This window comes from Chenopodium album, chromosome 5 (assembly GCF_948465745.1).
Source record: "Chenopodium album chromosome 5, dcCheAlbu1.1, whole genome shotgun sequence".
NCBI classification, from domain to species: domain Eukaryota; kingdom Viridiplantae; phylum Streptophyta; class Magnoliopsida; order Caryophyllales; family Amaranthaceae; genus Chenopodium; species Chenopodium album.
Genome location: NC_137838.1, coordinates 3,285,644 through 3,305,608, shown reverse-complemented (window position 1 = coordinate 3,305,608; position 19,965 = coordinate 3,285,644). Strand labels below are relative to the sequence as shown.

General features: G+C 35.6%; 4 protein-coding genes and 3 non-coding genes across 7 annotated transcripts; 2 read left to right on the top strand and 5 right to left on the bottom strand.

The window, feature by feature from the left end:
- Positions 1-533: 533 nt before the first annotated feature.
- Positions 534-7,382, top strand: LOC145630079 (protein DETOXIFICATION 35-like). Its single transcript, XM_081682321.1, has 7 exons — positions 534-909; positions 4,256-4,881; positions 5,091-5,147; positions 5,373-5,611; positions 5,788-5,906; positions 5,998-6,084; positions 6,917-7,382. Exons 1-7 carry the CDS (start codon positions 613-615, stop codon positions 6,992-6,994), a joined length of 1,503 nt encoding a protein of 500 aa, XP_081538447.1. The 5' UTR covers positions 534-612; the 3' UTR covers positions 6,995-7,382.
- Positions 7,383-8,238: 856 nt separating this feature from the next.
- Positions 8,239-8,322, top strand: TRNAL-CAA (transfer RNA leucine (anticodon CAA)). The gene has a single exon. It is a non-coding gene; the product is annotated as a tRNA-Leu (tRNA).
- Positions 8,323-8,545: 223 nt separating this feature from the next.
- LOC145631324 (F-box protein SKIP23-like) lies at positions 8,546-9,775 on the bottom strand. The gene has a single exon (XM_081683402.1). The coding sequence runs from the start codon at positions 9,773-9,775 to the stop codon at positions 8,546-8,548; it is 1,230 nt and encodes a 409-aa protein (XP_081539528.1).
- A 935-nt stretch (positions 9,776-10,710) lies between these two features.
- On the bottom strand, positions 10,711-11,982 carry LOC145631323 (F-box protein At2g26160-like). The gene has a single exon (XM_081683401.1). It carries the CDS (start codon positions 11,980-11,982, stop codon positions 10,711-10,713), a length of 1,272 nt encoding a protein of 423 aa, XP_081539527.1.
- Positions 11,983-16,081: 4,099 nt separating this feature from the next.
- LOC145631533 (rRNA 2'-O-methyltransferase fibrillarin 2-like) lies at positions 16,082-19,854 on the bottom strand. The gene is made up of 7 exons (XM_081683638.1): positions 19,706-19,854; positions 19,297-19,610; positions 18,816-18,911; positions 18,642-18,719; positions 18,380-18,556; positions 16,606-16,674; positions 16,082-16,514 (listed from the first exon to the last, which is right to left on the bottom strand). Exons 1-7 carry the CDS (start codon positions 19,725-19,727, stop codon positions 16,338-16,340), a joined length of 933 nt encoding a protein of 310 aa, XP_081539764.1. The 5' UTR covers positions 19,728-19,854; the 3' UTR covers positions 16,082-16,337.
- LOC145633591 (small nucleolar RNA snoR60) lies at positions 17,781-17,852 on the bottom strand. The gene has a single exon (XR_014112901.1). It is a non-coding gene; the product is annotated as a small nucleolar RNA snoR60 (small nucleolar RNA).
- On the bottom strand, positions 17,923-17,994 carry LOC145633590 (small nucleolar RNA snoR60). The gene has a single exon (XR_014112900.1). It is a non-coding gene; the product is annotated as a small nucleolar RNA snoR60 (small nucleolar RNA).
- Positions 19,855-19,965: the final 111 nt, after the last annotated feature.

Here is a 19,965-nt window from a genome sequence, read left to right as displayed (position 1 = left end):
AAAATGTTACGCTCTCACGGTCTGACCCTCAATTCCTCAAAAATGACAAGAAGCATTAAAATGAGCAAATACCCACCTCGTCCTTTATTTCGCCACATCAATTATGTGACATTAATTATAAAGAGCAATAAATAAATACGACACAATAGATTTGACAATCAATAATAATGAAAATTCAAGTCACAATATCACACTACAACAATAACATGTACAATAGATTTTTTTTGGTGTTTCATCCGGTTTACTTTTTGGGCTAATACGAATTTAGAGATCAGTTATGAGTGGTTATGTTCCACTCCGCTCTCAATTATTGTAACGGAAGATCGAATACGGGTTCTCCCTATCCCAATCCACAAAACATTAGATTATTTTTATATGTAAATAACAAGAATCCACGTGACAAAGTATAAACCAAAGCCTCTAACTACCCGCCCTAAAATCCTCCCAACGATACACCAGCTTCTTTAGGCGCTCATTTTGCCTTCTCTATTTATTCACCTTTTTCCGCTCTCAACACAACCAACTCTACACATCACATTTCTCACTTGATTTTTTAGAGAGAGAAACTCTCCCAAAAATCAAAACAGGAGAGAGAAACATAATACTCCAACAATGGATGCACCATTGTTAAACGGCGTTGATACGTCGGAGCCGCTTATCGCCGCCGTAAATGTTCCCGGAGAAGAAGGTGATTATCCGCCGATTACGAGTTTCAAGGATGCCACGTCGGTGTACTGGTCGGAATCGGTGAAACTCTGGAAAATTGGTGGTCCATTGGTGTTTAATATACTATGTCAGTTTGGTACTAATTCGCTCACTAATATATTCGTTGGACATATTGGAGACCTTGAGCTTTCTGCTATCTCCATTTCTCTCTCTGTTATCGGGACTTTCTCCTTCGGATTTCTGGTTTTTACTCCTATCTTTTCTCTTCTTTTTCGTTTTCAGAAATTTAATTGATTGATTGCATGTTGTTGTGTGATAATGAGTGGTTAGGGTGTTATGGTGTAAGTGTAATTGTAAGGGTTTTGGTTCGCGGAATTTTGGTATGAGGTATGAGTTTGGTAAGGGAACACCGCTAACACGTATACCATGTGTTGTTGATTGACAAAATTAAACTCGTAAATGTGTTTTTATTTTATTTATTTTTTGAGTCACTAGGCCGACATTTAAAAATCGATGTCAAAGATCTTTTGGAATTGAGAGGAAACTCTAGCCATTTCACTCATTTCCAAAATTTTTGTAAATTTTAAATTCGTACTCATATTATGTCTTCCTTTTTAACTCATGACTTTAAGTTTGCTCAGTAATACTTTTGGTTGCGCTTTTTTTCCCTCATATCAATTTTTTTCAACCAAAAATTTAAAGGTGACTTTATGTCGATGGAGCAAATAAAATGAGACGGAGGGACCTGTGATATTAAAAGATAGAGTGTCTAACTTATATTACCCCGATTTCATTCATGATTTCAAAACCATACTACAGAGTATTTCTTAGCCAAATGACGACCCCTAATAGTATTCTAGCAATTTATTGTTTGGAGAATAATGTCTATATGTGTCTGGTATTTAAGGCAATTTTCTCATTATAGTACGTAGTACTCGAAGTTTGCCATTTTGATGTATAGAATGTCTTAAAGATCCGTAAAAAATAATAAGGAATCGAAAATGATTACTTTAAGATCAGAAAATACAAGTTTATCTTCATGATAAATCGAAAAACGTTTATCTAGTGATATTTTTGTAAATAAAGCAAAAACTTTTATCAAATGTGGATCCTAGTAATGTTGATTTATTTCCAGAAACGCCATGATGACTAGGATTTTATATCGATTTATTTACGGAATTACCATTAGATAAACTGGGCTCCCTTAAGTGTTTTATTTACTGTGTACTGTATAAAATAAACCAGCATTTACTTAGTTTTTGTCATCGTGTTGATGAATTAATGATTACTTGATTAATATGGAATTAGTTGTTGATATCGAATGGTTGCTATAATTAGTTATCGATTAATTTTATAGAAACAACTACTAGCTGATGTTGTACTCTTATAGTTGGTAAGGGTTGTTATGCTATTTTTACAATCTTCATGGGTCCCTATGAAATTATATAAGGTGTAAAAGTCATAGTCTTAATTGTTCTTTGTTATTTGCCTTCGTGTTTAAGGTGTCGTTATCTATGATTTAGATTATTAGAAGGTACCTTCATTGACATTGGGGTGCAATAGTGTGATTAAGTGATAAGAAATGAAAAGTACTCCTTTTATCTTGAACTTTGTATAAAGTATGAGATTTGACTTATAAATACAGTACTATGTATTTCAGTATTACTTTCTTTGTTTTTTCTAAGTCCACACAATTGCTATGTGCCTATATGTTATTAGAATCTGACCTCTAATTCTCTTTGATTCAAATTGAAAGTTATTTTATACTTTATATCAATTTCTAATACTACCATCAACATATGCATACTAAAGAGCAAATTCGTTATGAACCATTATCAGCGTTTTCCCTCGAAAATGCTCAGTGTCTTGTAAATTGAAACAGATGAAGAATTAATCAACTTTTAATACACTGTAACCACTATTTAACTCTTAATTATATTATCATCCATAGTTGAAGTTATGTTATTGAAGGAAACTTTAAATTTTGTCCACTTTACTGCCAGTACCAGGGCATTGTTTCTAGTAAATCATAGTTTACTTTATGATATCTGGAAGTTTTGACAAATTTATCCTATTATATAAAATACAAAGTACATTTTGGCACCCCCTCCGTGAGTTTCCTTGGGTTGACTTATTAATTTTGTCTAACTACAAGTTGTTTGCTAGTATAAATCATAGCAGCTAAAGGACCATTGCTTTTGTAGTATAAATAACTTTAGTCACTAATAAGTATAAACAAAATAGTGTTTTCTTGTATTGGTATAAGCTCTGTGATGTTAGGATTATTGGTTTGTGTAATTTTTCTTTTGCCAGCCTTGGAATTTTTTGTAAATTTGAAATGGTTGTTTGGTCCACAAATTAGTGGCCAAACAGGGATGGGTTTGAGTAAATAAGCATCTGTCTCTGGTACATGAATGTGGTCCATGGTTTTGAGTGTGTCCATTTTCATATTTAGATGAACTAGGTTATTTATGGCTGCATACCATAATTTTATACTTGGGGTATATTTCTACTGCATTGTTAATTTTGACAGTGTCCATATGTCTTAGTTTCTTAATGTCAAAGAGCATATAAAATCAATTTCTTGATGCAGTTATTGTCTCTATTTTGCATGAAGTTTGAAGATAGTGAAATATCTAGAAGAAGATAGTGGCCCGGTGGATAGTTGGATGTGGGATCCAACGTTATAGTCTAAAGTAGAGTGGAAAAACTTGTGGAGTAGTACTAAACATGGAAATATGGTTTTTCTAGACTATATTTTTTCTTTGGAAGTGCAGTGCTATTAATGTCTTCGGAAAATTTATTGAGAGAGACCATTTTGGTTGACCCATATTATAAGCAGTCTGAGCACATTTCAATGTCTAGTATATACCCTTTTGTTGTCCTGCTGCAATGCTGCAACTAAGTTGTAGTTAACTAATGGCAAATCATTATGCCCTTGGTTGATTTCATTCTCTCTGTTGTAGACATTCAGTTTGAGGAACTTTTGAGTACTAGATTTTGTTTCAGACTGTTATAGGATATATGACTAAAAGTACTAAGTGCAACTGATCATGGAATACACCCAAAACTGTTATTTTGATTCTTCAATATAATCTCAAATTACCATGTTAAGACAGTGAACATTTATACCTCTCCAACATGGGTACCGATACTTAACCCTGGATTTGGATTAAGTACATGTTCATATAACAGACATTAATTAGGGCTGACTTTGAGCTGCATGGCACTGATGGGCCATCTAGTTATATGTTATAGAATATACTATTACATCTTAAATGGGGTATATGGCAAGTTATAAGCATGCTTACCAAATCGGTTATGGAAACAACTTGAGAAGGTTATAAAGGTCAGACATTTTTTATTCCTCATCGAAATGTTACCACTTGCCACATCCCCTGAAATCTTCAGTTATTACTTGCACCTAACAAACACTAGGGGCGTACAGAGTATAATATTTCATATCTAAGTTTCTTTTATCTTTGTCAAATTTCTTTCCTTACTTGAGGACCGGATATGTTACGTAATTTTTCTAGAATTTTATCTTTTGAGATTTTAAGGGATCTAATATTGTTGTTGAATATTGTAGCTTGGTATGGGGAGCGCACTTGAGACATTGTGCGGCCAAGCTTTTGGTGCCGGACAAGTTTTTATGCTTGGAATTTACATGCAACGCTCTTGGATTATCCTGTTGATGAGCTGTCTTGTACTGTTACCTATATACATCTTCGCTGCACCATTATTAAAGCTTCTAGGACAGGACCATGATATAGCTGTTCTTGCCGGAAAGTTCACCCTTCTCACCATACCACAGCTATTCTCTCTGGCTATCAATTTTCCTACTCAGAAATTCCTACAAGCCCAGAGCAAGGTTGATGTACTGGCTTGGATTGGGTTTTTGGCTCTAATTGAGCATGTGGTGCTTCTCTGGCTTTTCATTTCTGTATTTGGCTGGGGTCTACTAGGGGCTGCAGCAGCTTTTAACTTCACAAGCTGGTTGGTTGCAATAGCCCAATTAGTTTATGTTTTTGGTTGGTGCAAGGATTCTTGGTCAGGGTTTTCATGGGCGGCTTTCAAGGAGATATGGGCCTTTGTTAGGCTTTCAATTGCCTCTGCTGTTATGCTTTGCCTTGAAATCTGGTATATGATGAGCATAACTCTCTTAGCCGGTCACCTTTCAAATGCCGTGATTGCTGTAGGGTCCTTATCTATCTGGTGAGTTGCATTGCTGAAACAATGCATGCCATTGTATGTTGCCAATCTGAACTTATAAGTTTTTTTCCCCTTATATTATAGAATTATTAGTTCCAATTTTTTTTCATCATTCCTTTTAAGCACAACAGTTATCGGGAGATGAACAGTTGTATTATGTTGGATATTTCATGATTAAAGTTGTTAATGCAGTTCACTTATTTTTGTTTCAGCATGAATATAAACGGAATAGAAGCTATGATATTCATTGGAATAAATGCTGCTATAAGGTAAATTCTGCACTTTGTTAGAGACCTTTGATCCCTTCAATTCATTTGTTTTATTACTTGGATTCTGCAATATTATTTATTGGTTAGAAGACACTATGTAGACACAAAATTTTATTTGTACTTCGAGTTGTTACTTTACTCGATAAAATAAGTGATTAAGATGTTATGATTGGCTATTGCAAATATTTTATCCTTTCTGAAGTGGTTTTGCTCCCTTAATTCTAGTGTTCGTGTATCAAATGAGCTTGGATTGCTTCATCCAAGGGCAGCCAAATATAGCGTCTGTGTTGCAGTTGTCCAGTCTCTCGTCATTGGGCTTTTGAGCATGGTGGTCATCCTTGTTGCTAGAGACTATTTTGCTGTTATTTTCACTGACAGCGAAGTATTGCAGCAAGCAGTTTCCAGATTAGCTTGGCTTCTTGGTGTGACTATGGTTCTTAACAGCATTCAGCCAGTCATTTCAGGTACCAAACTTACATGTATAACCATCTTTTATATGCCTCGAACTTGCAGCAGAGTTTCCGTTCAATCAACACACCACTGATGGAATTCTGAACAATAATTTCCTTGCACATTTTTACCATTGACCTTCAACAATTGGTTTCTTTATTCAATTATTAAATGCTTATGATTTTTGTAGGAGTGGCTGTTGGAGGGGGATGGCAAAGTACTGTTGCAAATCTAAACTTAGCTTGCTATTATGCTTTTGGGCTACCTCTTGCTATTATTCTTGGCTATGTAGCAGATTTTGGAGTAATGGTACGGAAATTTCCTATTGCAATTATGGGCCTTTCCTTTACCGGAGCAATCCCAGCTAGTTAGTTTCTGATATATTTTCCACTGATGATAGGGCATTTGGGGGGGCATGATTGCTGGAACTGCCCTGCAGACGATAATTCTACTCATCATTCTCTACCGAACAAACTGGACAAAAGAGGTGAGTTTGACAAAGCTTTCATTTGCTTTCATTTAGGGATTATATGCTCTTCACATTTAGATTTAGTGGATAACTGTTTTAAATGGACTAGATATTAGCATCTAGTTCATTGTAAAATCCCTTCAATTACCATTGTTGGATACTTGATGCTTCCATGTAGCCTCTTTTAGGTTTAATTGTATTAGATATGCAATGTTTTCATGAAGCTCCCAAATCAGGAACTTGTAGCAGTCCTTATATCAACTACTGTCTGTTATAGGCATAATTCATGATTGTCATTCCTTGTCAAGTTTATTATTTTCACATGTTAACAAATCACACTTCCATGCTTGGTATAGTAATTGCGTATTTGCATAATTGCATGATTAGCTATTTTTGGCTCATGTGGTCTAGGATTTTCTTTAATCACGTTCCTTAAACTTGGCTTCTGCTGTTGGATGAGATACTGATCCAAGTCCAGTTATATATAAACATTTGTAACACGGCCATATTGTGAAAATCTCTGTATGTTTTTACTTCGAACCCCAAAATTAGTCAAGTGTCATTGCATGTTAAATACTCTTAACATCTTAAGTGGAATTGTGGAGTATCTTATATGGAAGTCTGAGATAAATAAAAACTTGATTAATATTCTGGTATTATAGCTCTCCGGCGTTGTATTATAGCCACTGGAACAGTACACATACTATAAGGTTATTTACTTGCATCTGAACAAATAAACCCACCTTAGGTAAAATTATTTGTAGCAGTTGGTGGCTGATTAATACAAGGAGTGACTGCTGTCACCTACTCGAAATGTTCTGTCTAGATTTATAAGGAATGTAATGTGCAGGTTGAGGAAACAAGTAGCCGTATGCGGAAGTGGGGTGGCCAGGAGATCAAGACAGATAAGATTGCTAACAGCATATGACTGACTTATTGATAGTGATGTCGACTTAATGCTCTTTCATCACTCGATGTTTCACTGTCGGAGTTTTGGATCTTTTGACCGGAGCTTTCTTGCCAATGCCGTATTGTCTAAGAGGGTTGCAATCACTGTGCTGGTGAGAATAAAAGTTTATTTCACATAATGTGGAGTTACCAGATCTCTACTCCATTTTCCTTAGCTTATTTGTTTGCCCTCCAATGTGCTGTTCTGAAGGAAATTTGCTCATTAAACTAGGGCATTGCTAGTCTAGAAGCCGAAGCAAGATCGTTGTTGGAATTTTTTGTGATTTCATTATTTAGCTGCAATTCCTTTAGTTAAACATGTATTATTGCACATCTTTGCAGCAGTTATGGAATCAATCTACTCTCAATCTCTTCCTCACACTTTATTGAAACATCTTGAAGAAATTAATCATTTATATTTCGAGATTGAGCCTATCATAAATTAGTAGGATTATCCCTTTTTCCCCCTCTCTAGCATTCTTCATTCATGCAGTACTCTGTACTAAAGAAAATGAATCACAGACCAAAGATCCAACATGTGGCCAATCTTACGCGGTGAGATCCTTACGTCACTAGGTCAAGGACATGTATGTATAACACATTAACACCCTCTTAAGTTTTATCTAGAATGAAACTGATTATTGAACGAGTAATGTTTAGTGTTCTGTGCACATTAATAATCACGGTGTAGTCCAAAATTATAAATAGCAATATCCATCAGTAATTCAGTGAATTAGGGTAATTATTGAACACTTGAGGAGAAACTGTTAAAGGACCAACTCAACCAAAAGCTTAAACTGATGGTTGAGACCCAGGAATATGTTTTTATACTCTATCAGAAACATGGTACAAAGTAAATGCCATAACTTAGGAGAATTACAATCGAATATCAATGAATAAATTTTAAAAGCTACTCCGTATTATTTACTATATGATTAACTTAATACTTTGTAGTTTCCTCAAAAAAAAAAAAAAAAAAAAAAAAACTTAATACTCTGTAGTAAATATTCATATTTTTTCTTTTTTACATATACAATGTAACAGTTAAATGTGCACGTACTAAATCCGACACTAGGAACATTAAGGAATAATTCAATAATATTTTAACAAGAAGAAATACAAAACTACTCAAGGCTTATCATTGCTAGGAAGGTGCTTAACTAGTGTTCCAATTTATTTTATATAAAACTATGGATATAATAAAGTTGATATAATCAGCACTAAGTCAGGATGGCCGAGTGGTCTAAGGCGCCAGACTCAAGTTCTGGTCCTCTAACGAGGGCGTGGGTTCAAATCCCACTTCTGACATTTTTGTCACCCTATTTTTTTTTTTTTTTTTTAATTTTTATTTCTTGTACAAACAAATGGTGCAATTGGTGTCAAAATACAATGAATAAAGATTGTATACCAGAATCATGAAGATTTATGCACAAAACAAACATTGAAAAATGGAGATCAAATACTATAAAAAGGCGATATCTTTAATTCTTGCAAATTCATTATTGAAAACAACACATAGATGATCTTCTACCTATATGGTGGGGTGGATCCAGACAGGGAGAGGGGAAGGGATATTCTCAGGTTCAGGAGACGGTATATAATTATACAGGACTACTTTCTTCCATATCACATATATACCACTGTCGTGGTGGCCATGGTACTGATAAAGGCGACGATTCATAGTGCTACCATCAGGGTAATCATCAGTGAAGTAAATGGAGTTAGGAGTGACTTCAGGAAAATCAGCAGCTTTGACATAGAATGAGCTGTCATCTCCCAAGAACAATGCACCCTCGCCGATGTTGTGAACCATCATCCATTGAAATTGATTCACCAACTGGTACATCAGAAAACAGACGGTGTCTACAAAAGGCGTACCATCAGGATTAGTCAGAGTCTGCACCATCCTTATTGCTTGCAGGATGGTGGATCCATCATCTAATTTCACAATGTATCTTCGCGTTGTTTCTGCAAGCGTGGCTACAACAGCCTCAGTCATCACCTGGCAAGTCTTGCTGTTGGAATTCACATTACATATGTAAGCCTCACCCTTGTTATTGAGTGCAACAAAAGAGTGGCCTAGATAATACATGATATCATAGAAGGGAGATCCATTTGGGTGATCATGGACGTATGTCCAAGATGCATCCTCCCCTGCCTTGTAATAAGCCAAGCCTTTTCTTTCGTTGTGAATCGCCATCACAATGAAATCAGAACAGGAAGAAGGATCGGCTGACAGTATAGCCTTACTGATGTATAAATCAGTATAGAAATCGCGTTGAATGATGGCCTTCTTACTGTCATTGATTTTTCCTGCAGGCAGAAATGCAGGGAGTTTGATGGTTCCCTTGCTAAATCCAAAGTAGAACGGATTGTATAAAGTTATCACGAAAGACAGACTATCGATATAGATTAGCCAGCCATGAGAAGAGCCAATGCACCTGCTATTGACAGGTACTGATAACTTCAGATCATAAACTTCTCCTTTAGGAAGGCTATAGAGATTGCGCGAATTCTCATTGCTGTCATCTGTTGGTATCAGAAGCATAGGAGCGCGTCTTCTGAAGGACATTTTGGGAGTGATGTTGAGTAATTTGAGTTTGCGTTTAGAGACAGAATACCAGCTGCTGCAGACACACCCAAAGGAAATGATATCTGAGAGCAGAAGATGGCTTAGGATCAGCAGAAGCACATCTTCAGCCATTATAGCCCAATCGGGCATTTCAGAAGAAAATGAGGAAGAGTTTTGAGAAGAATCCATTGCTAGAATGTGCTTTGAAAATAAAAGACTAAAAATAAGTACAGGACATAGAAAAAACACACATATATATACCAAAAAAAAAAAAAAAAAAAAAAAATGCTTACTAATGAATTTACATCGTAAGCAACAGCAAATAATATTACGGTACATGCTTAATAATCACTTGATTAAAATTGTTGTTACGTAAATCAAATTTTCTTACGAATTAGTTTTATAAACATGCACGTACCGTTAGGCTAACCTAATACCGAACTTTTCCTAAGGAAAGATCAGTTCACTAAGATGCATTCGATTTAGAAGTGTATGTTATCGTGTATTTCCTTACTAATAGTTGTAAATTTGTAACCGATATGCAATGCTTATTTGTTAAGAATCAGCACAAGTACATCTCAAGTCTACTTCTATGGAATTAAGTGCTTGATATTTTTTTTTTTTACTAATTTCTTATGGAATATCTCCTATGATACACTAGTTGTTACAAAGTGTGAACATTGCATTATTAGCATCACATTTATGATTTCTTAACACTTGTTACTATGATTTCATTCACACTAAACAGATGCATTATATAAGCTTAATAAGGTAGAAAATATGTTATATATATGGAAGTATATCAGAACTCATTTATTCCATTCAAAATCTTGGTCAAAACATTTTACACGTTGCAGTTCGAATCAGTTGAGATCAACACAAAATAACCCATCAATAATGAGACAGATTCTTAAGATATATACAGAACTAAATGGCTAGCATTCTAGCAAATGATAATATCGCGAACAAGTTTATAGCACGACAACTTGAAAGAACTAGATGATATAATTACAGACTGATGTTAAGATCAACTATATGACTAAATGTTTATATAACTTCAATAAAATGACATGATTATTATTACAAGAAAACACGAATTTAATCTTTTATAAGCGGATATTTCACTAGACAGTTGGGAGGATCCAAACTGGTGGTGGCATGTGATATTTCTCCAGAAGAGGAATGTCCAATCTCTCGACAGTTTTATCATCCAATCGATACATACCAATGTCAAGAGGGCCAGTAAACTGGTACGGATTGAGCAGCATAGCATCCGTATCATGGTAATCATCTGTGAAATAGATTGAATTTGCTCTACATCCAGGGTATTTAGAAGCCGTAACATAAAGAGAATGATCATCTCCTAAAAACAATGCACCATCATTCAAGTTCGTAACTAAAATCCAAAGACTTTCACCATCTTCATCCACCTTATTCTCGAATATGAAGAAGCCAATTGTAAAAATCGGACTAGTTAAGGCACACATCCTACTAGTCTTTAACATCCTTATAACTTGTAACACAACTTTATTTGGTAATTCTACAATGTACCTTCGACAAAATGTTCCTAAGAGACCAAATTGCGGAGCACTTACCATTTGCAAGTTATAAGGAGGGTAGGCCTCATCATCGAGCTTACACGAGTAAACTTGTCCTAAGGTATTGACTGCTAGAAATCGATCTTCTACATAGATAATGTCCAAGAACATAGGGAGAGACCAAGCAATATATGTCCAATTTTCGGCACCTGGCTTCCAATAGGCCAACATTTTCATCTCACCATAGATAACCATTAATACAAAATTGTTTGGACACGAAACAGGATCAGAGGATAAAACAGCTTTACATATAAAATACTCGGAATTAAAACCATAATTACCATGTTCTTTTTGCATTTCTGAAGCAGCAGAAAACTGAGGAATACGAATTATTCCATTGCTGATACTACTAAAATAAAAAGGGTTAATGAGGATTACCTCGAAAGAGTCCTCATCGAGGGTGATCAGCCAACCATGAGAGGAGCCGAAGATTCTTTTATTGGAAGGAACTCGGAGCTGAAGATCATAAACCTCACTTTTATTGATGCTGTATAAACTTCGGATGAAGTCATTGTTCTCTGTACATGGTAAAAGTAACAAAGGAAAATTTCGATTGAAGTACATGTTAGGACAGAGTTTGAACTTTTGTAACGCGTCTTTTGCAACTGAATGCCAATTAGTACATACACTACTAAACATAATCATGTCAGAGAGAAGTAGGAGCTTGTTTAGAATAATGTAAAGCAAGTCTCGAGGGAGACTTGACCAATCAGTACCGGATTCAGAGGAACAAGAAGAGGAGGAAGAGGCCGAGGCAGAGGCAGAGGCCGAGGAGGAGAGGGGTTTGGTTGCTGTCATATTTGAAGATTAACAGCTAGAAAGAAGAAAGATTTGAAAAAAGTTTGCACTTTTCATTGAATTCATAGCTCCATTATATAGGTGAAAAATGGTTACATACTAGGAAAGCAATCATCTAAGGCCTAAATCTACCTCGAATCGATTTTTTTCTCTGTATCTTAACTGATTGCAGTGATCTGCTTGACAATAATTCATCAAATTACATTCATACAAGAAAAAGGCTATCAAAAAAGATGATTAACTTTAATAATAAAATAAGCCTACTAAACACTTAATTTGCATAAGTATTAAGGTTGATTTAATAATCTTATTTGATAGTATAAATAATGTGATAAAAAAAATGTTAACTTGTTATGGGATAGGATTATATCCTACATGATAGAAATCTATAGGATTATTAACTTTTTATGATGTTTATCACATCTCATCACCATACTTACTGAAGTCTAATGAAATTCAACCGTAGTCATCCTTAAACTTGGTTCACCATCTAAAAATGTGTGGATATTAGCTTTCAATTTTGGAATTTTTGACTATTTTTCGCCTGTAAATAAAAATTGCCGAAATATTTACCATGCTCCCTAATACAATCTGGGAGACCAATTAGGTGGGTGGAAACATCCAATTTGCCTTTAAATGGTGAATTTACTGGTTTGCAACTTACACCGATTTCATTAACTCAAGCCTACCACGAACATTTATGACAACATATAATGATCATTTATGGTTTAAAATAGTATTATATGACCCCGAGATGTATCCCCTAAAATCTTAAAGTTTTTCGACACCAGGCCCCGAAACCTAAGAAATTTCTCAAAACTCGTGGATATTATCCTTCAATTTTGGAATTTTTTAACTTTTTTCGCCCGAAAATAAAAATTTCCGAAATGTTTACCATGGTCCCTAATACCCTCCGGTATTCCAATTGGGTGGGTGGAACCATCCAATTTGCATTTAAACATCCAATTTACCGATTTACAACTTGCACTTATTTCATTAACTCAAGCCTAACAAGAATATTTATGACAGCATATAATGGTCATAAATGGCTTCAAACGTCATTATATGACCCTGAGATGTATCTAATAAAATCTCATTTCTTCTCGACACATGGCCCAAAACCTTCGAAATTTCTCAAAAAGCGTGGATGTTTAGGAATTTTTTGACTTTTTTTTGCCCAGAAAAAAATATTGCCGAAATGTTTATAATGGTCCCTAATATCCTTCGGGAGTCCAATTGGGTGGGTGGAACCATCCAATTTGCCTTTAACCAACCAATTTACGGGTTTAAAACTTGCACCGATTTCATTAATTCAAGCCTACCATGAACATTTATGAAAACATATAATGATCATATATGGTTCCAAACGGCGTTATAAGCCCCCAAGAGGTATCCCTTAGAATTTAAAGAATTTTCGACATCGGGTTTCGAAACCTCAAAAATTCTCAAAACGCGTGGATATTATCATTCACTTTTGGAATTTTTAACTTTTTTTCGCCCGAAAATAAAAATTGATGAAATTTTTTTCATGGTCCTTAATACCCTCCGGTAGTCCAATTGGGTGGGTGGAACCATCTAATTTGCATTTAAACGGCCAATTTATCGATTTACAACTTGTACTTATTTCATTGACTCAACCCTACCACGAACATTTATGACAACATATAATGGTCATTTATGGTTTCAAACGCCATTATATGACCACGAGATGTATCTAATAAAATCTTATTTCTTTTCGACACCTGGCCCCGAAACCTTCTAAATTTCTCAAAAAGCGTGAATATTAGCCTTCAATTTAGGAAATTTTTTGACTTTTTTTCACCCGGAAACAAAAATTGCCAAAAATTTTCCCATGGTCCCTAATACCTTCCGGTAGTCCAATTTGGTGGGTGGAACCATATAATTTGTCTTTAAACTACCAATTTACTGGTTTACAACTTGCACCGATTTCATTAATTCAAACCTACCACGAACATTTATGACAACAAATAATGATCATATATGGTTCCAAACGGCATTATATGACCCCGAGATGTATCCCATAGAATTTCAAGAATTTTCGACACCTGGCCCCGAAATCTCCAAAATTTCTCAAAAAAAGTGGATATTAGCCTTTAATTTTGGAATTTTTTGACTTTTTTTCGCCCGGAAATAAAAACTGTCGAAATGTTTATCATTGTCCTTAGTACCATCCGGAGTCCAATCTGGTGTGTGGGACCGTTCAATTTGCTTTTAAATGGCCAATTTACCGGTTTACAACTTGCACCGATTTACCGGTTTATAACGGCCAATTTAATTAACTTGCACCGAACTCACTTGAACATAAATTGACTCAAACCCATTTTAACCTGTCAAAACACCCGAATTTAACCCGACTTGTTACTAACCTTATTTGAATTCAACCCGATCGGTTCCTAACCCGACTCGAATTTAACCCAACATGTTACAAACCTGACCTGAAATCAACCCGACTTGTTATTGACCTGACCCGAATTCAATCCAACTTGTTATTGACTTGACTCGAATTTTACCATACCTATTACTTACCCAACCCAAAAATTCAACCTAATATGTTACTAATCCGACTCGAAATTAACACGACTGGTTATTTAACTGAACTAAATTCAACCCAAATTGTTCCTGACCCGATTTCAAATCACCTTAAATGCAATCTAGACCACCTTATTATTGTTGATCAAAACATTTTGTCTTGGGGGACCAAGTCGGTCCAGGCCAGCAAAAGAAAGGAGCATCATCCTCAAATTTAAGAGTTAAATATAGTATATATTTGTTGTATGGGTCAAAGGAGATAATTATCTTCCTAAATTATAGACTATAGTTCCCCAGTATATTGCCATATATATTATAGTCAAAGGAAATAATTAGCTTGATAAAAATGATAATTATCTATTTATAGTTAGTTTAATTCGAATATGACCTGACTTGGAAATGACCTGACCTGATTGTAACCTGCAAATTATTGACTTGACATAACCCGACTTGAATCCGAGAATGACCCGACTTGGAAATGACCCAACCTGATTATAACCCGCTAATTATTGACTTGAACCGAACCGGACTTGAACCCGAGAATGACCCAACTTGAAAATGACCCGACCTAATTATAATCCGCAAATGATTGACTTGAACCGAACCCGACTCAAACCCGAGAATGACCTGACCTGATTCTAACCCGCAAATTATTGACTTGAACCGAACCCGACTCCAATCCGAGAATTACCCTAACCCGTTTTAACCCGAATTAAACCCGACCTATTTGTTCACTCGACCCGAATGTAACTCGACCTGTTATTAACCTAATCTAAACGCGATCCAAACCCGATAAGAAGTATGACCCGACGTGACCCGACTCAAGCATGACCCAATCCAAACCCGACCCGCATAGGTTATGGAATTAATTTAAATTGACACGACCTAAGTTGTCCCGACCCACTCTTACCGGACCCAAACCCGACCCGTTTACCCGAATTGACAGCTATACATAGTCTACGTTAGCTTCTTTATTGAACTGAGAAGTGAGGCATTAGCAGATAAATTAAATAAAGTAAAAGCCAAAATATAGTAAGGCAAGACCGCAAGAGTGCTAAGAGACTGAGAGGTTGTTTTGGGTATAGTCAAGGACTCAAGGTGTATTCCTTAGCTTGATGGTTTAATAACACTTTGATCTTAATATTAAGTATTACTTGCATATAAATACGATTTGACTAGTTGTGACCAAATAGTAAAATTGAATGCACTTTGTGATTTTTTTGGGGAAGATGACGAAATTGATCTCAAGATTTCCTAGAAGAAAACTTTAACCACTTCACCTATCCCTCACTCTAACCATCTCAAATGCCATTGACGGTTAGGACATTCACCTTTGACTTTTATACTTGACTCGAAAGACTGATAATTTTGGGGCTTTTTAATGAAGAGAGTTTGGGCTTATATTTCAACTGTTCGTGTAAATTAGTCTACATGTATGTGTTCTCATACAATTAATCTTTATGATTCAAGAGAAGGAACACTAAAATAACACAGTGAATGAATATGATCCTACTACAGAATCAATAATCACATTCAGAGTTCAAAGAGGTCAGATGCATAATTTCTGGGATCCCACATATTTCAACGACATTACACAATTCATAAAATATAATGATGCATTCAAAAACCACAGGAGAAAAATAAAAAAAACACTGATAGCAAAAATTCTATGATCCAACTACATTAACACAAAAAGCTCGGACAATGTATCTCACATGATTCATAGGTAACACTAAGTTGTACAAGAAGTTGACCATAGTCACGGCCTATACTAATACTTTGGGTGATAAAAGAACTACAGTTTTCTACTTCTCGGCCTTCTGCTTCTTGGGCACACGGTAAGCACCAACAACACAAGCATGGTCACGCTCAAATGGCTCAAGAGTGACTTGCTCCATGGGTTTGAATTGCTCTTGTTGTAGCTTCTTCACTTCCGCAGCAAAAACTGCCTCGGCAGGACTTGTTGAATCAATACAGTTAGCCTGCAATATTCAAAACCAAATCCATTATATTGAGAAACGAGGATAAATCATACATGGTACCAAACCAGCTCTACAAAGAACAATGACAAACCTTGATGGAAATAACAAAGTGGCCACCCGCTTTCAAGAAATATGTTGCATTGAGTGCCAAAATCCTAGCCTGTATGAAAGAAAAACAGAGTGCCATAAGGACAAGCAACAACATTGGTTCACTTCAACTCAACAATGCTGGAATCATAAAAGCATGAAGAGTTGGTGATAACTCACCACCACAAGACCTTAAAAAGCTGTTTTCGGGAGATATATAGTTCAATTCCACAATTAAAAGACTAGTATGAACTCAATTACAGTTGCATTCCAAATATTCTGGAAATCAACTAGGAAGGGGGCTCGTGTATAGAGCATGGTCGATAAGGACACGAGACGTGGGAAAAAATACGACGGGAAATAAACAGCACATAAGAAAAGACTTTATTTTCCACGCACAAATTAGAAAGAGAAACATATTTCTCAACACAAATATACAAGTAGATCATAAGCTTCATGAGGAAATAACAGTACATAGTAACACAATTTGAACTCTTCATAGAAATGAAGTCAGAAAAGAGAGCACACTTATTTCATTCAAGCAGTAACAAATGTAATTACACTCCCATCCCAAAACAGATATTTGTAGGAGGGAATTTTATAAACACAAAGGAAAACAAGTAAGCATTTCAGAATGAATTTGAATGTCATAATAACCCATCAAGAATATCATGGTACAAAAAAAGTGAGAAAAGGCATCATAAATATATGGCACCAAGTATTAAACTAGGGATGTAAAAGGATCGAGTTCCCATTTAATCTCCTCAAGGTAGGACATCAAATACTTATGGTTGCACCAATATGACCATTACACTATCACCTCAAAATCAAACTTGTACATTAATACTGTACACAACTACACCACAAGTCCACAATTAGCAACAGCTTACGAGCAGGTTATTTCTGATTACTCTACTGATCACAAGTAAAATGTTTGAAAAATAAAGAAGAAGCAATAAGTGAAACATTAAGTGGTACAAAAAAAACATGTTGATTTATAGAACAAAATCACTATGAAACACAAACAACAATTTGACAAAACAGATACTTGGAGTTTTAACATCAACAACTGAGTCTCATAAGTGAAGAAAACAAAAACAGCAAGTGATGAAATAGATCCAGACAAAAACAAGCCATTAAACAAAATTCAGAAATGCATAATAATTAAATATATTTTGGCGCATCAGATAATCGGAGTTTACATCACCCAGTAAGTCTTGAAGGGGAATCCGATAAACTCATCAGATACTTAGTCTAATTAACATCAACCATTAATTGCTAGTGCAAAGGTTTGGAAAAAATTTCATGATTTAAAAAAGGTTGCATCAGATAATCGGAGTTTACATCACCCAGTAAGTCTTGAAGGGGAATCCGATAAACTCATCATATGCATGATTTTATGATAAGCGATAAACGCAAAAGGAAAAAAGAACTCCAAAAACAACAAACTTGGAAGATAGCTTTTAAAAACAAGTCAGAAATTTGAAGCATTGATTTAGTTAGAAATAAATCAACACACCCAAAATGACACTGCCACACCAAATAATATTTGTATTGAAAATGAGTCAAGTATAAATGTCATCAGAAACCACTACAGCTATAGAACACATAGAACAAGGACAAGGTAAAAAAAGAAAACAAAAATGTCAATTTGCGCCGAAAGATTAGCAAAAATATTAGCATGAAGAAGAAGGCAGCTATAATAGAAAACAAGGTAAACAACGAGAAGTTAATTATTGAGCACAACGCCAAGCTAGATCAATAAAAGAAATCAAGACCTGATCAGGCTGAGCAACATCAGAAAAGATGACATCAACCATGCCAACCAACATCCTGTATTTGGCTGGATGCCTAGCATCTTCGATGATAGGGATAACATTAGTTCTTTTCTTTGCCATGTTAACCAAATCTCTACCACTTCTGTGGGAAAATTCAACTGCGTAGACAACACCCTCCTGCAAAAAGAATAAATTGCTCAAATCCAACTCTAAAATAAGCAAACATCTAGCTTAAACATTCGATGTTCGACAATCCACTTACAGGGCCAACAAGATCAGACACATGGGATACTGTTGTTCCGGAAGCAGCACCCAAATACAAGACTTTGGCACCAGGTTGCTGCAATCATATACAAATTGAAGTTACATCAGTCAATATACATTGCACACCAAAGTAATTAACTTTTTACAAAACTCCCAAAAATCAAATACTTACAATCCAAATATTGTCAACACCACCAAGAATGGCAGCTGCCAACTTTGACCTAAAGGGATTCCAAACCCTGTATTCAACCTTTGTTCCATCTTCTTGCTGTAATGAAAAAACAACGATTCAAAACACGAACAATATAACCCATAAACAAATTGTACCACATTATCAAACGTAACTCAACCAACAATCAACAAATTTAACATTAGTACAGAACCACCACCAAAACAAATCATTCAAAAGTTTTACAAAATGAATCAAAAGGCAAACAACTTTTACAATCAATAAAACATTAACATAAAAATTAAGCAGCAACCTATCTCCACATTAAAAAAAAAAATACCAAACAAACCATATATATCATAAACCATGATTAAAACATAACATATAATTTGGTGTCCATAATCAAATATAATCATCATTAAAACATAATACATAGTTTCATATCCAGAAAGAAATCAAAATTAGAGGAAGAAAGAACAATTACCGGAACAGAGATTCTCTTCTCATTGTAAACAGAATCACCAGGAACCATATTCTTAGTAACAAGAGCATCTTCTTTACCCTTAGCAATAAACACACCCTTATGTCTATGTTGCTCAACTATCACTTTACTTCCACCCTTCATCCCTCCACCTCTTCCTCCTCCACCACGACCTCCGCCTCTTCCACGACCACCTCTGTCACCTCGACCACCTCCTCTCGGCTTCATTATTCCACCACGCGCACCCATTCCTCGGCCACCGCCGCCGCCGCCTCGGCCGCCGAAACCACCGCCTCTTCCGCCGAATCCACCTCTTCCTGTAACACAATAATTATAACTCATTATTATCAGAAAATATAAAAATCGGGAAAATTAAATTAGTAGAACAATGAATTGGGGAAATGGGATTTACCTCCTCTTCCTGGTGGTGCCATCTTTGAGTAAGCAAGATTGCAGAGAAAATTAGGGTTTAAGGAGAATGGAGGAAAGAGAGTGGAGAAGACGACTTGGGGTTTAGAGAATGTTATAAAGGAGGTAGTGAGTTTGATTTTAGGGTTTAGGGTTTTCAGGTTTTGACATTTTGGGGTAAGAGGACAATTGTGCCCTTATTGGGCTTCGTTTTCTTTTCTAGACTTGGATTTGGTCGTTTTTCATGGGTCTAGAATGGGCCAT